Source organism: Oncorhynchus masou, chromosome 25, assembly GCF_036934945.1.
Source record: "Oncorhynchus masou masou isolate Uvic2021 chromosome 25, UVic_Omas_1.1, whole genome shotgun sequence".
Lineage (NCBI taxonomy): Eukaryota > Metazoa > Chordata > Actinopteri > Salmoniformes > Salmonidae > Oncorhynchus > Oncorhynchus masou.
The window spans coordinates 18,820,155-18,836,642 of NC_088236.1; the positions used below are offsets into that span (position 1 = coordinate 18,820,155).

Consider the following 16,488-nt stretch of genomic DNA (forward strand, 5'->3'; position numbering starts at 1 on the left):
CAAACCTGTGCACCTGGAACCTTCTACCATATTGCATTCAAAGACAATTGTATATTTTGTCTTGTCCATTCACCCACTGAATGTTACACATACACAATCCATGTCTCAATTGTCTACGCCGATTGAAGTGGATTTAACAAGTGACGTCAATAAGGCATCCAGTGGTGGAAAAAGTGCCAACTGTTCAACTTGAGGAAAAGTAAAGATACCTTAATAGAAAATTAATGTTAATGTACTTTGGTGCGAAAAGTGCAAATCAATCCCAGAACAACAGCAAAGGACCTTGTGAAGATGCTGGAAGAAACAGGTACAAAAGTATCTATATCCACAACGAGTCCTATATTAACATAACTTGAAAGGCCGCTGGGCAAGGAAGAAGCCACTGCTCCAAAACTGCCATAAAAAGGCCAGTTTGCAACTGCACATGTGGAAAAATATCGTACTTTTTGGAGAAATGTCCTCTGGTCTGATGAAACAGAAACAGAAGTGTTTGGCCATAATGGCCATCGTTATGTTAGGAGCACAAAGGGGGAGGCTTGCAAGCCGAAGGACACCATCCCAACCGTGAAGCATGGGGGTGGCAGCATCATGTTGTGGGGGTGCTTTGCTGCAGGAGAGACTGGTGCACTTCACAAAATAGATGACATCATGAGGGAGGAAAATGATGTGGACATATTGAAGCAACATCTCAAGACATCAGTCAGGAAGTTGAAGCTTGGTCGCAAATGAGTCTTCCAAATGGACAACGACCCCAAACATACTTCCTGTAACGCTCGTCTGAAGAAGAGGACCAAAGCGCAGCGTGCTACGTGTTCATGATTATTTATTCAAACTGAACACTGAAACAAAATAACAAAGTGGAACAAAACGAAACAGTTCTGTCTGGTGCAAACACAAAACAGAAAACAACTACCCACAAATCACAGGTGGGAAAAAATTGCCTAAGTATGATTCTCAATCAAAGACAACAATAGACAGCTGTCCCTGATTGAGAACCACACCCGGCAAAACACACAGAAATAGAAAACATAGAAATAAAGAAACTAGAATGCCCACCCTAGTCACACCCTGGCCTAACCAAAGTAGAGAATAAAAGCCTCTCTATGGCCAGGGCGTCACACTTCCAAAGTTGTGGCAAAATGGCTTAAGGATAACGAAGTCAAGGTATTGGAGTGGCCATCACAAAGCCCTGACCTCAATTCTATCCAAAATGTGTGGGCAGAACTGAAAAAGCAAGTGCGAGCAAGGAGGCCTACAAACCTGACTAAGTTACACCAGCTCTGTCAGTGGGAATGGGCCAAAATTCACCCAACTTATTGTGGGGAGCTTGTGGAAGGCTACCTGAACAGTTTGACCCAAGTTAAGCAATTTAAAGGTAATGTTACCAAATACTAATTGAGTGTATGTAAACTTCTGACCTACTGGGAATGTGATGAAAGAAATAAAAGCTGAAATAAATTATTCTCTGCTATTATTCTGACATTTCACATTCTTAAAATAAAGTGGTGATCCTAACTGACCTAAGACAGGATTAAATGTCAGGAATGGTGAAAAACTGAGTTTAAATATATTTGGCTGAAGTATATGTAAACTTCCGACTTCAACTAAGTTCAAAAATTAAAGTATAAATCGTTTCAAATTCCTTATATTAAGCAAACCAAACAGCACCGTTTTCTTTTATCTTTTTAAAATTAACAGGTTGCCAGGGGCACACTCCAACACTCAGACATCATTTACAAATGAAGTATGTATTTAGTGAGTCCGCCATGATCAGAGGCAGTAGGGATGACCAGAGATGTTTTCTTGATGAGTGTGTGAATTGGACCATTTTCCTGTCCTCCTAAGCATTCAAAATGTAACAAATACTTTTGGGTGTCAGGGAAAATGTATGGAGTAAAAAGTACATGATTTTCATTAGGAATGTAGTGAAGAAAAAATAAAAGTTGCCAAAAATGTAAAAATTTAATTAAAGTGGAGATACCCCAAAAAACAACTTAATTAGTACTTTCAAGTATTTTTACTAAAGTACTTTACACAACTAAAGGCATCACAGCTTTCCCCTGGATTCACCTGATCAATCTATGTCATGGAAAGAGAAGGTGTTCTTAATGTTATGTACACTCAGTGTCCTTTAAACATGTGGCCATGAAAGTATCTCATTTTTCCAATAGCTGCTGCAGCCCCCCTGTCTTTCTGTCCCAGGTGAGGCAGCCCATGGCTGCTGCAGCCCCCCTGTCTTTCTGTCCCAGGTGAGGCAGCCCATGGCTGCTGCAGCCCCCCTGTCTTTCTGTCCCAGGTGAGGCAGCCCATGGCTGCTGCAGCCCCCTGTCTTTCTGTCCCAGGTGAGGCAGCCCATGGCTGCTGCAGCCCCCCTGTCTTTCTGTCCCAGGTGAGGCAGCCCATGGCTGCTGCAGCCCCCCTGTCTTTCTGTCCCAGGTGAGGCAGCCCATGGCTGCTGCAGCCCTCCTGTCCTTCTGTCCCAGGTGAGGCAGCCCATGGCTGCTGCAGCCCCCCTGTCTTTCTGTCCCAGGTGAGGCAGCCCATGGCTGCTGCAGCCCCCTGTCTTTCTGTCCCAGGTGAGGCAGCCCATGGCTGCTGCAGCCCCCTGTCTTTCTGTCCCAGGTGAGGCAGCCCATGGCTGCTGCAGCCCCCCTGTCTTTCTGTCCCAGGTGAGGCAGCCCATGGCTGCTGCAGCCCCCCTGTCTTTCTGTCCCAGGTGAGGCAGCCCATGGCTGCTGCAGCCCCCTGTCTTTCTGTCCCAGGTGAGGCAGCCCATGGCTGCTGCAGCCCCCTGTCTTTCTGTCCCAGGTGAGGCAGCCCATGGCTGCTGCAGCCCCCTGTCTTTCTGTCCCAGGTGAGGCAGCCCATGGCTGCTGCAGCCCCCTGTCTTTCTGTCCCAGGTGAGGCAGCCCATGGCTGCTGCAGCCCCCTGTCTTTCTGTCCCAGGTGAGGCAGCCCATGGCTGCTGCAGCCCCCTGTCTTTCTGTCCCAGGTGAGGCAGCCCATGGCTGCTGCAGCCCTCCTGTCTTTCTGTCCCAGGTGAGGCAGCCCATGGCTGCTGCAGCCCCCTGTCCTTCTGTCCCAGGTGAGGCAGCCCATGGCTGCTGCAGCCCCCCTGTCTTTCTGTCCCAGGTGAGGCAGCCCATGGCTGCTGCAGCCCTCCTGTCCTTCTGTCCCAGGTGAGGCAGCCCATGGCTGCTGCAGCCCCCCTGTCTTTCTGTCCCAGGTGAGGCAGCCCATGGCTGCTGCAGCCCCCCTGTCTTTCTGTCCCAGGTGAGGCAGCCCATGGCTGCTGCAGCCCTCCTGTCTTTCTGTCCCAGGTGAGGCAGCCCATGGCTGCTGCAGCCCCCTGTCTTTCTGTCCCAGGTGAGGCAGCCCATGGCTGCTGCAGGTCTTTCTGTCCCAGGTGAGGCAGCCCATGGCTGCTGCAGCCCTCCTGTCTTTCTGTCCCAGGTGAGGCAGCCCATGGCTGCTGCAGCCCCCTGTCTTTCTGTCCCAAGGTAGATGGCTGCTGCAGCCCCCCTTTCTTTCTGTCCCAGGTGAGGCAGCCCATGGCTGCTGCAGCCCCCCTGTCTTTCTGTCCCAGGTGAGGCAGCCCATGGCTGCTGCAGCCCCTGTCTTTCTGTCCCAGGTGAGGCAGCCCATGGCTGCTGCAGCCCCCCTGTCTTACTGTCCCAGGTGAGGCAGCCCATGGCTGCTGCAGCCCCCTGTGGTTTCTTGTCCCAGGTGAGGCAGCCCATGGCTGCTGCAGCCCCTGTCTTTCTGTCCCAGGTGAGGCAGCCCATGGCTGCTGCATTTTCCCCCTGTCTTTCTGTCCCAGGTGAGGCAGCCCATCTGCTTCCTGTCTTTCTGTCCCAGGTGAGGCAGCCCATGGCTGCTGCAGCCCTCCTGTCTTTCTGTCCCAGGTGAGGCAGCCCATGGCTGCTGCAGCCCTCCTGTCTTTCTGTCCCAGGTGAGGCAGCCCAGCTGCAGCCCCCCTGTCTTTCTGTCCCAGGTGAGGCAGCCCATGGCTGCTGCAGCCCCCCTGTCTTTCTGCAGGTGAGGCAGCCCATGGCTGTGCAGCCCCCCTGTTCTGTCCCAGGTGAGGCAGCCCATGGCTGCTGCAGCCCCCTGTCTTTCTGTCCCAGGTGAGGCAGCCCAAGGCTGCTGCAACCCCCTGTCTTTCTGTCCCAGGTGAGGCAGCCCATGGCTGATGCAGCCCCCCTGTCTTTCTGTCCCAGGTGAGGCAGCCCATGGCTGCTGCAGCCCATGGCTGCTGCAGTCCTGTCCTTCTGTCCCAGGTGCCCATGGCTGCTGCACACACCACCTGTCTTTCTGTCCCAGGTGAGGCAGCCCATGGCTGCTGCAGCCCTCCTGTCTTTCTGTCCCAGGTGAGGCAGCCTATGGCTGCTGCAGCCCTCCTGTCTTTCTGTCCCAGGTGAGGCAGCCCATGGCTGCTGCAGCCCTCCTGTCTTTCTGTCCCAGGTGAGGCAGCCCATGGCTGCGAGGGCTGGTGAGTTTGGAGTGTTTGAACTCAAGATGCCCTCAATCACACAGAGCTGTTTGACAACTCACAATTTTTGATACTGAAGAAGTACTGCAAAGGCCCTTACTCAATTAAAAATAAACCAGTAACTATGTTAAATAGATAATTATTTAACCTTTCTTTGAGCAAGGGTGTATGTCAGAGTTTATATGAGTGTATATTTGTCTCACACTGTAAAGTTATGCTGAGCATAGGAAAGAATGCAAAAGAAGAATGGATTTGGATTTCTTTGGTTTTGATGGGGTTGATTGAAAAGGGCCCTTAAACATATGTGTTGGGCATTGAGTGTGCATGCTTAAGTTGGTTATGTTAATGATGCTGAGAGAGAGAGAGAGATAAAATAATTGTAGAGAGAGAGTTGTGAAAGAGAGGATTAGCGTTGGATACATTTTCCACTTGCATTGTTATGCGATTATAGTGGGGATACTGATTTATCTGTGGGACATTCTTCTTGTTAATGTTTCTGGTGACAGACTGTTGCGAGAGTTTTGCTTCTGGGTGCTAAGATTATTCTAATTAGCTCTCCTAAGCAGCGCTAGGTTTTCTACCTATACTGTATATGTGTGTTGCAGATCTAGAGTAGACTATGTTGGAGCTGGGCGATATTTAGACAAGGCTGTGGTCTGTTCCTAGGAACTGCCCTGCAAAGCTACAACTCTTGGAAGTGAGTTCAATCTCCAACCTTAACAGGAAACGTGTGCTGCTCAGAATGTATACACACAGCTCTCAACAAATAAGCAAAACAATAGAATATCAACGCTATGGCTCCATCAAGAGAGGCCGGGCTTTGCTTTTCAACATATCCATTTTTCTAAAGTCAAGAGGGGGAGAGTGGCTATGCATGTGTTATATACAGTTGCTTCAGAAACAAATGATATGCTACACACACACACACACACACACACACACACACACACACACACACACACACACACACACACACACACACACACACACACACACACACACACACACACACACACACACAGCTATACAAAACAGGTCAGTATTGGTCCTACAAGTGGACATGTATTGATCATACAAGTGGACTCACTTCCAACACGGTGAACTCAACTGCAGTTATCTCATACTTTTTTTTAACCCCAATTGGTAGTAACAGTCTTCTCTCCCATACGGACTCGGGAGAGGCGAAAGTTGAGGGCCATGCGTCCTCTGAAACAGGACCCTGCCAAGCCGCAATGCTTCTTGACACAATGCTCACTTAACCCGGAAGCCAGCCACACCAATGTTTCCGAGTTAACACCGTACACCTGACGAACATGTCAACGTCCATGCGCCCGGACCACCGCAGGAGTCACGAGAGCGCAATGGGACAAAGACATCTCGGCCGGTCCAAACCCTCCCCTAACCTCCACGATGCTGGGTCGATTGTGCGTCACGTCATGGTTCTCCCGGTTGTGGCCGGCTGCGACACAGCCCGGGACCAAACCCAGATCTGTAGACCACTGAGCCACTTGGGAGGCCCTAATTTACAGCTCTCTCTTACCCCAGGAGATCCCCCGTGCTGTTTGATTGGTGTCGGTCTCACTGTCTGTAAGGCCCTTTGGAAAAGATGACACACAAAGAAGAGAGAGAACAGATGAGGAACACAGTCTGAGTCCAATAAGCTATCCAGACCTTTGTTTATTGAAACCTAATATTTATACTACTGTACATTGCATTTTAGTTACACTGTTTATACATACAGCATATGCATTTATATAGTCTACTTGATTCTTGACATAGATCACTCTAATATATCTACAATAAGATGGCGCCGACGGAGATGGTAGCCTCGTTCAATGCGTTCATAGGAAACTATGCAGTATTTAGTTTTTTTTATGTATTATTTCTTATATTGTTACCCCAGATAATCTTAAGTCTTATTACATACAGACGGGAAGAACAATTGGATATAAGAGCAATGTCAATTTACCAACATTACAAACAGAAATATGACTTTCCTGAAGTGGATCCTCTGTTTGGACCACCACCCAGGACAATGGATTTAATCCCAGTAGCCGACCCAAAACAACAGCACAGCGGAAGGGGCAGACAGAGCGGCCTCCTGGTCAGGCTTCGTAGATGTGCACATCACTCACCTCTCCCGAGTATACTACCAATGTCCAGTCTCTTGACAACTAGGTAGTTGAAGTTCAAGCAAGGGTTGCCTTCCAAAGAGACATCAGAGATTGTAACATTTTCAGTTTCACGGAAACATGGCTCACTCAGAATACGTTATCAGAGTCGGTACAGCCACCTGGTTTCTTCACGCATTGAGCCTACAGAAACAATTCTCTCTGGTAAGAAGAAGAAGGGGGTGTACGCCTTAGGATTAACAAATTGTGGTGTAATCATAACAACATACAGGAACTCAAGTCCTTTTGTTCACCTGACCTAGAATTCCTTACAATCAAATGCCGACCGCATTATCAACGAAGAGAATTCTTTGATTATAGTCATGGCCGTGTATATCCCCCCCAAGCAGACACCTCGATGGCCCTGAAAGAACTTCACTGGACTCTATGTAAACTGGAAACCATATATCACAGGCCGCATTTATTATAGCTGGGGATTTTAACAAAGATAATCTTAAAACAAGGCTCCCTAAATTATATCAGCATATCGAATGCGAGACTCGAGCTGGCAGCATTCTGGATCATTGCTACTCTAAATTCTGCGACGCATATAAAGCCCCCCCCCGCTGTCCTTTCAGCAAATCTGTCCATGACTCCATCTTGTTGCTCCCTGCCTATAGACAGAAACTAAAACAGGAAACGTCCATGCTCAGGTCTGTTCAATGCTGTTCCGACCAATCGGAATCCACGCTTCAAGATTGCTTCGATCACGTGGACTGGGATATGTTCCGGATAGCCTCAGATAACAACATTTATGTATTTGCTGACTCGGTGAGCGAGTTTATTAGCAATCTTTTTGTGACAAAATATCTTGATGTTATACCCATAGTGACTATTAAAACTTTTCCAAACCAGAAACCGTGGATTGAAGGCAGCATTCGCGCAAAACTGAAAGCGCAAACCACTGCTTTTAATCAAGTCAAGGTGACCAAAAACATGACCTACGGATGGGTGTTGCCATCGTGACCAGTGAGCTGAGATAAGGCGGAGCTTTACCTAGCATGGATTTGTAGATGACCTGGAGCCAGTGGGTCTGGCGACGAATATGTAGCGAGGGCCAGCCGACTAGAGCATACAAGTCGCAGTGGTGGGTGGTATACGGTGCTTTAGTGACAAAACGGATGGCACTGTGATAAACTGCATCCAGTTTGCTGAGTAGAGTGTTGGAAGCAATTTTGTAGATGACATCGCCGAAGTCAAGGATCGGTAGGATAGTCAGTTTTACTAGGGTAAGTTTGGCGGTGTGAGTGAAGGAGGCCTTGTTGCGGAATAGAAAGCCGACTCTTGATTTGATTTTTGATTGGAGATGTTTGATATGGGTCTGGAAGGAGAGTTTACAGTCTAGCCAGACACCTAGGTACTTATAGATGTCCACATATTCAAGGTCGGAACCATCCAGGGTGGTGATGCTAGTCGGGCATGCGGGTGCAGGCAGAGATCAGTTGAAAAGCATGCATTTGGTTTTACTAGCGTTTAATTAAGAGCAGTTGGAGGCCACGGAAGGAGTGTTGTATGGCATTGATGCTCAATTGGAGGTTAGATAGCACAGTCTCCAAGGACGGGCCGGAAGTGTATAGAATGGTGTCGTCTGCGTAGAGGTGGATCAGGGAAATGCCCGCAGCAAGAGCAACATCATTGATATATACAAAGAAAAGAGTCGGGCCGAGAATTGAACCCTGTGGCACCCCCATAGAGACTGCCAGAGGACCGGACAGCATGCCCTCCGATTTGACACACTGAACTCTGTCTGCAAAGTAATTGGTGAACCAGGCAAGGCAGTCATCCGAAAAACCGAGGCTACTGAGTCTGCCGATAAGAATATGGTGATTGACAGAGTCGAAAGCCTTGGCAAGGTCGATGAAGACGGCTGCACAGTACTGTCTTTTATCGATGGCGGTTATGATATCGTTTAGTACCTTGAGTGTGGCTGAAGTGCACCCGTGACCGGCTCGGAAACCAGATTGCACAGCGGAGAAGGTACGGTGGGATTCGAAATGGTCAGTGACCTGTTTGTTGACTTGGCTTTCGAAGACCTTAGATAGGCAGGGCAGGATGGATATAGGTCTGTAACAGTTTGGGTCCAGGGTGTCTCCCCCTTTGAAGAGGGGGATGACTGCGGCAGCTTTCCAATCCTTGGGGATCTCAGACGATCTGAAAGAGAGGTTGAACAGGCTGGTAATAGGGGTTGCGACAATGGTGGCGGATAGTTTCAGAAATAGAGGGTCCAGATTGTCAAGCCCAGCTGATTTGTACGGGTCCAGGTTTTGCAGCTCTTTCAGAACATCTGCTATCTGGATTTGGGTAAAGGAGAACCTGGAGAGGCTTGGGCGAGGAGCTGCGGGGGGGGGGGCAGGGCTGTTGGCCGAGGTTGGAGTAGCCAGGCGGAAGGCATGGCCAGCCGTTGAGAAATGCTTGTTGAAGTTTTCGATAATCATGGATTTATCGGTGGTGACCGTGTTACCTAGCCTCAGTGCAGTGGGCAGCTGGGAGGAGGTGCTCTTGTTCTCCATGGACTTCACAGTGTCCCAGAACTTTGGAGTTGGAGCTACAGGATGCAAACTTCTGCCTGAAGAAGCTGGCTTTAGCTTTCCTAACTGACTGCGTGTATTGGTTCCTGACTTCCCTGAACAGTTGCATATCGCGGGGACTATTCGATGCTATTGCAGTCCGCCACAGGATGTTTTTGTGCTGGTCGAGGGCAGTCAGGTCTGGAGTGAACCAAGGGCTGTATCTGTTCTTAGTTCTGCATTTTTTGAACGGAGCATGCTTATCTAAAATGGTGAGGAAGTTACTTTTAAAGAATGACCAGGCATCCTCAACTGACGGGATGAGGTCAATGTCCTTCCAGGATACCCGGGCCAGGTCGATTAGAAAGGCCTGCTCACAGAAGTGTTTTAGGGAGCGCTTGACAGTGATGAGGGGTGGTCGTTTGACTGCGGCTCCGTAGCGGATACAGGCAATGAGGCAGTGATCGCTGAGATCCTGGTTGAAGACAGCGGAGGTGTATTTGGAGGGCCAGTTTGTCAGGATGACGTCTATGAGGGTGCCCTTGTTTACAGAGCTAGTGTTGTACCTGGTGGGTTCCTTGATGATTTGTGTGAGATTGAGGGCATGTAGCTTAGATTGTAGGACTGCCGGGGTGTTAAGCATATCCCAGTTTAGGTCACCTAAAAGAACAAACTCTGAAGCTAGGTGGGGGGGCGATCAATTCACAAATGGTGTCCAGGGCACAGCTGGGAGCTGAGGGGGGTTGGTAGCAGGCGGCAACATTGAGAGACTTATTTCTGGAGAGAGTAATTTTCAAAATTAGTAGTTCGAACTGTTTGGGTATGGACCTGGAAAGTATGACATTACTTTGCAGGCTATCTCTGCAGTAGACTGCAACTCCTCCCCCTTTGGCAGTTCTATCTTGACGGAAGATGTTATAGTTGGGTATGGAAATCTCTGAATTTTTGGTGGCCTTCCTGAGCCAGGACTCAGACACGGCAAGGACATCAGGGTTAGCAGAGTGTGCTAAAGCAGTGAGTAAAACAAACTTAGGGAGGAGGCTTCTGATGTTGACATGCATGAAACCAAGGCTTTTTTCATCACAGAAGTCAACAAATGAGGGTGCCTGGGGACATGCAGGGCCTGGGTTTACCTCCACATCACCCGCGGCACAGAGAAGGAGTAGTATGAGGGTGCGGCTAAAGGCTATCAAAACTGGTCGCCTAGAGCATTGGGGACAGAGAATAAGAGGAGCAGGTTTCTGGGCATGGTAGAATATATTCAGGGCATAATGCGCAGACAGGGGTATGGTGGGGTGCGGGTACAGCGGAGGTAAGCCCAGGCACTGGGTGATGATGAGAGAGGTTATATCTCTGGACATGCTGGTTGTAATGGTTGAGGTCACCGCGTGTGTGGGAGGTGGGACAAAGGAGGTATCAGGGGTATGAAGAGTGGAACTAGGGGCTCCATTGTGAACTAAAACAATGATAACTAACCTGAACAACAGTATACAAGGCATATTGATATTTGAGAGAGACATACAGCGAGGCATACAGTAATCACAGGTGTTGAATTGGGAAAGCTAGCTAAAACAGTAGGTGAGACAACAACAGCTAATCAGCTAGCACAACAGCAGCAGGTAAAATGGTGTTGACTAGGCAACGGGGCCGCCAGATAAAACATGAATGGAGTACCGTGATTAATGGATTAAAGGACCGTCCAGCGTGCATCAGCTATGTAGCCAAGTGATCAGTGTCCAGGGGGCAGCGGTGGATGGGGCAGGGAAGCTGGACTGGCGAGTGTTATCCAGGTTAAAAAAAAACTAACAATGACTAAATAGCTTGTAGCTAGTTAGCTGGTTAGCTTCTGGAGGTTCTTGAGTGTGTTCTAAAGATTAAAAATAATAGCGATTCCGTATCACATTGGGTGAGGCAGGTTACCGGAAGGTATAAACAAATTAAAAATCGAAAGGAGATAGAAAGTAAATATGGTTCCAGTGAGTGTTTGGGACGCGGCGATTCAGACGGTTAGCAGGCCTGTGCTAACAAGCTAACAGTTAGTAGGCCGGGGCTAAACAAGGTAGCAGTTAGCGGACCGGGGCTAAACAAGCTAGCAGTTAGCAGGCCGAATTAGCAGGCAGGGAGATAGCAAGGGCTAGAGAGTTAGCCTTTGGGGGACGTCGCGATGGGGTGAGTCTGTTTATTCCTCTTCATGCGGTGACATCGATAGACCGGTCGTGGGTCCGGGTATTGTAGCCTAGGAGTATGCTACGGTGGTAGCACAGGGGCTCTGGCCGGGCTAGCTTCAAGCTAAGTGGGTGGAAACGCTAGCCAGGAGTAAACATCCGGGTTGCGGTTTAGCTAGATAGCTAGTTGTGAAGATCCAGCTGAAAAATGTTCCGTTTGCGGTGGGAATCCGGGGATAAATAATAAATAGGTCCGTTATGCTCTGTTTAGAGTCGCGTTGTTCGAACTGGCTAGAGCTTTCCGAGCTAAAGGTTAGCTGATGACCGGTTAGCTGAAGACCGCTAGCATAGCTGGTAGTTAGCTGGCTAGCTTCAGTTGAGGGGTTCCGGTTCTGAAGTAAATATAAATACTTTAGGAAAAATAGCTACATTGGGTGAGGCGGGTTGCAGGAGAGTATTTGGAAGCTGAGGTTTAGCAAAATGTTTTAAAAGATATGCGAAGAAAAATAGAAGAAAAATATGTAAAACGGAAAAAAAAATGATATAAACGATATATACGATATATTCACGGGACACAACACGACAGGACGTCTTACTGCTACGCCATCTTGGATCCTTTGGAATAGCATCCAGTATATAATTCTAAAATGTTTATGTTTGAAAGTTTGAAGTTATATAGAGTGAATAGTTAGAGATGTCCTAACATGCTTCTCTGCCACCAGGCTGCTACACATTCCCATTCCCAATCCTCTCATTATAGGCAGTTAAAGAGCTCATCACTAATTCATGCCTATTTGGTTGAAATATGGGCACATTCTGGTCAAGTAAATACCTTCTCATGCCAGATTGTTCCTATTGAATATTCATCATCTGAAATCTCAACTCAAACTCCCAACTCAACAGGGTTCCACTGTTTCTGAGAAAGAAGGAGCATGAGCGGACGGGTGAGGTTGAGAAACAGAGGGAGTGAATGAGAGAGGGAGTGGGGAAAGAAATACTGGGAGAGTGAAAGAGGTAGGCGAGAATACAAGCTGGTCTCATAGACTAGACGTAGCATAGTGTACAAAAATCCGGGACACTCAAATTAGTATAATATTAGTATAATATGTTATGTTTGGTATGGTTACATAAGACAGGAGGTTACTTAATAACCTCTCTGGGATATGTGGGACGGTAGCATCCCACCTGGATAACATCCAGTGAAAATGCAGAGCGCCAAATCCAAAATAAATTACTATAAAAATTAAACTTTCATGAAATCACACATTCAATATACCAAATGAAAGCTACACTTGTTGTGAATCCAGCCAATATCTCAGATTTATAAAATGCTTTTCGGCGAAAGCAAACAATGCTATTATCTGAGGATAGCACCTCAGTAAACAAAGAGAGAAAGGCTTATTTCAACCCTGCAGGCGCGACACAAAACGCAGAAATAAAAAATATCATTTCTACCTTACCTTTGACGAGCTTCTTCTGTTGGCACTCCAATATGTCCCATAAACATCACAAATGGTCCTTGTGCTCGATTAATTCCGTCGATATATTTCCAAAATGTCCATTTATTTGGCGTGTTTGATCCAGAAAAACACCTGTTCCAACTCGCTCAACATGACTACAGAAGTTACCTGTAAGCTTTGTCCAAAGATTTCAAACTACTTTTGTAATACAACATTAGGTATATTTTAATGTAAATAATCAATACAATTGAAGACGGGATGATCTGTGTTCAATACAGGAGGAAAACAATGTGTAGCATGCTTTCTGGTCACGCGCCTCTAACTAACAGTACACTTCACTCGAGCCTCATTCTGAACATGGCTACTTCTTCTTTTCTCAAAGGAAAAACCTCAACCAATTTCTAAAGACAGTTGACATCCAGTGGAAGCGATAAGAACTGCTGGAACGTCCCTTAGAAATCTGAATTCCCAATGAAAACCCATTGAAAAGAGAGTGATCTAAAAAACAAAACAAATCTGAGTGGATTGTTCTCTGGGTTTTGCCATGTCAAATAAGTTCTGTTATAGTCACAGACATGATTCAAACAGTTTTAGAAACCGTTTAGAAACTTTAGAATAATATGCATATATTAGCATCTGGGACTGAGTAGGAGGCAGTTTACTCTGGGCACGCTTTTCATCCAAACGTGAAAATGCTGTCCCCTATCCATAAGAAGTTTTTAAGTAAAAATTGTAAGGAGAGTGGTTGGTCGGGGTGGATGGTTTGGCACATAATGCAACTCAGCGATTGCATTCTAATCTCATCATGGGAAACTTAAGCATTTTAGCTCATTTACAACTTTGCAACTACTTACTACTTTTTAGATACTTTGCAATTACTTAAAGCAGGTTAGCTAATCCTTCCCCTTTAACCTAATTCCTAACCCTGACCTTAACCCTAACCCTTACCCCTACCCCTAGCCTAGCTAACATAAGCCACCTAGCTAACGTTAGTGTTAGCCACCTAGCTTACATAAGTCACAACAAATTGGAATTCATAACATACGGTATCATACATATTGGAAATTCATAACATATTGAAAAAATTGCAATTTGTAACATATTACACAAATTGTAATTCGTAACTTATCATACAAAATGTATGATGGACATCCACAAATAAATACATACTATACCATACCAAACATAATATATCATATTAATTTCAGTGTCCCTGTTTTTCATTTACTTTGTTACGTCTACCCCTGAGTCCAAGTTTGAGAAAAAGAGGGAGAGAAGAGTCTGAAAGAGTGCGAGAGAGAGGGAGATGTGCTTTTTTCAGACTAAAAAGTAGAACATAAACACAGCTGGATGTAATATAAGAGCATTTATTGGCTGCATCTTAATTATTGCTGCCAAGAACTGTTTGTATATGAAAATGTGCAGTTGACTGATTATCTGAATCAACCAATGCTTTTCAAGGAGGATGTGTGCACTCAAAAACTTGGCAACAGAAACAAAACATAAGAGTTGTATTCAAAGGCAGCACTGTGAGGGTAAGTTGGTGAAGGATCTGTACAAACATACAGTTACAATGGTCTGTGGTGTACAGAGCGAATGTTACGTATTCAGATGTAGGATCTTAATTTAAGCTAGTTTGCTATGGCAGGAACTAGAGGTCGACCGATTAATCGGAATGGCTGATGAATTAGGGCCGATTTCAAGTTTTCAGAACAATCAGTAATAGGCATTTTTGGACACCGATTATGGCCGATTACATTGCACTCCACAAGGAGACTGCGTGACAGGCTGATTACCTGCTATGCGAGTGCAGCAAGGAGCCAAGGTAAGGTGCTAGCTAGCATTAAACTGATCTTATAAAAACAATCAATCTTAACATAATCACTAGTTAACTACACATGGTTGATGATATTACTAGTTTATCTAGCTTGCCCTGCATTGCGTATAATTGATGCGGTGCATGTTCATTTATCATTGAATCACAGCCTACTTTGCCAAACGAGTGATTTAACAAGTGCATTTGCGAAAAAAGCACTGTCATTGCACCAATGTGTACCGAACCATAAACATCAATGCCTTTCTTAAAATCAATACACAAGTATATATTTTTAAACCTACATATTTAGATAATATTACCTGCAAACATGAATTTATTTTAACTAGGGAAATTGTGTCACTTCTCTTGCGTTCTGTACAAGTAGAGTCAGGGTATATGCAGCAGTTTGGGCCGCCTGGCTCATTGCGAACTGTGTGAAAACCATTTCTTCCTAACAAAGACCGTAATTAATTTGCCAGAATTGTACCTAATTATGACATAACATTAAAGGCTGTGCAATGTAACAGCAATATTTAGACTTAGGGATGCCACCCGATAGATAAAATACGTAACGTTTCCGTATTTCACTGAAAGAATAAACATTTTGTTTTCGAAATTATAGTTTCCGGATTTTACCATATTATTGACCCAAGGCTTGTATTTCTGTGTTTTATTATATTATAATTAAGTCTATGATTTGACAGAGCAGTGGTAGGCTGACTGAGCGGTGGTAGGCAGCAGCAGGCTCATAAGCATTCATTCAAACAGCACTGTCCTGCATTTGCCAGCAGCTCTTCGCTGAAGCTTCAAGCATTGCGCTGTTTATGACTTCAAGCCTATCAACTCCCGAGATTAGGCTGGCAATACTAAAGTACCTATTAGAACATCCAATAGTCAAAGGTATATGAAATACAAATGGTATAAAGAGAAATAGTCCTATAATAACTACAACCTAAAACTTATTACCTGGGAATATTGAAGAAGCATGATAAAAGGAACCACCAGCTTTCATATGTTCTGAGCAAGGAATTTAAACCTTAGCTTTTTTATATGGCACATATTGCACTTTTAATTTCTTCTCCAACACTTTGTTTTTGCATTATTTAAACCAAAATTAACATGTTTCATTATTTATTTGAGACTAAATTGATTTTATTGATGTATTACATTAAGTTAAAATAAGTGTTCATTCAGTATTGTTGTAATTGTCATTATTACGAATATATATAAAAATCGGCCGAGTAATCGGTATGGCCTTTTTTTGGTCCTCCAATAATCGGTATCGGTATTGGCGTTGAAAAATGATAATCGGTCGACCTCGAGCAGGAACATAATCCTGCAGCAACAGTAAAAAAAAGTCATTATTATGTGGATTATAATGAATAGACATTTATGTAGGGGTTGATACATTTTTCGTTAGGGCAAATCAAGTCTGACATTTCAAAGTAGAAATCACAAACTTTGGAAGCCTTTTTAAAACTTAAATATTCTCAGCAACAAAGTTTTATTTTTTTACTAGGCAAGTCAGTTAAGAACAAATTCTTATTTTGAATAACAGCCTAGGAACAGTGGGTTAACTGCCTGTTTAGGGGCAGATTGACAGATTTGTACCTTGTCAGCTCGGAGATTTGAACTTGCAACCTTCCGGTTACTAGTCCAATGCTCTAACCACTAGGTTACCCTGCCACCGGTCAACTGAAGATCCTACATCTGTATCATCACACCAAATTATGCAAGTATACTGAACTAAAATATAAATGCAGCCAACGTGTTGGACCCATGTTTTATGAGCTGAAATAAAATGTTTCATGTACACAAAAGCTTATTTCTCTCAAATTTTGTGCACAAGTTTGTTTACATCCCTGTTAGTGAGCATT

At 45.4% G+C, this 16,488-nt stretch overlaps 1 protein-coding gene across 1 annotated transcript; it reads right to left on the reverse strand.

Moving 5' to 3' along the window:
• Positions 1-2,156: 2,156 nt before the first annotated feature.
• LOC135513596 (spidroin-1-like) lies at positions 2,157-4,478 on the reverse strand. Its single transcript, XM_064936479.1, has one exon. It carries the CDS (start codon positions 4,476-4,478, stop codon positions 2,157-2,159), a length of 2,322 nt encoding a protein of 773 aa, XP_064792551.1.
• Positions 4,479-16,488: the final 12,010 nt, after the last annotated feature.

What these genes read in the sequence shown, in the direction of transcription:
- LOC135513596 (XM_064936479.1), bottom strand. Translation starts at nt 4,478, where the DNA reads ATGGGCTGCCTCACCTGGGACAGAAAGACAGGAGGGCTGCAGCAGCCA.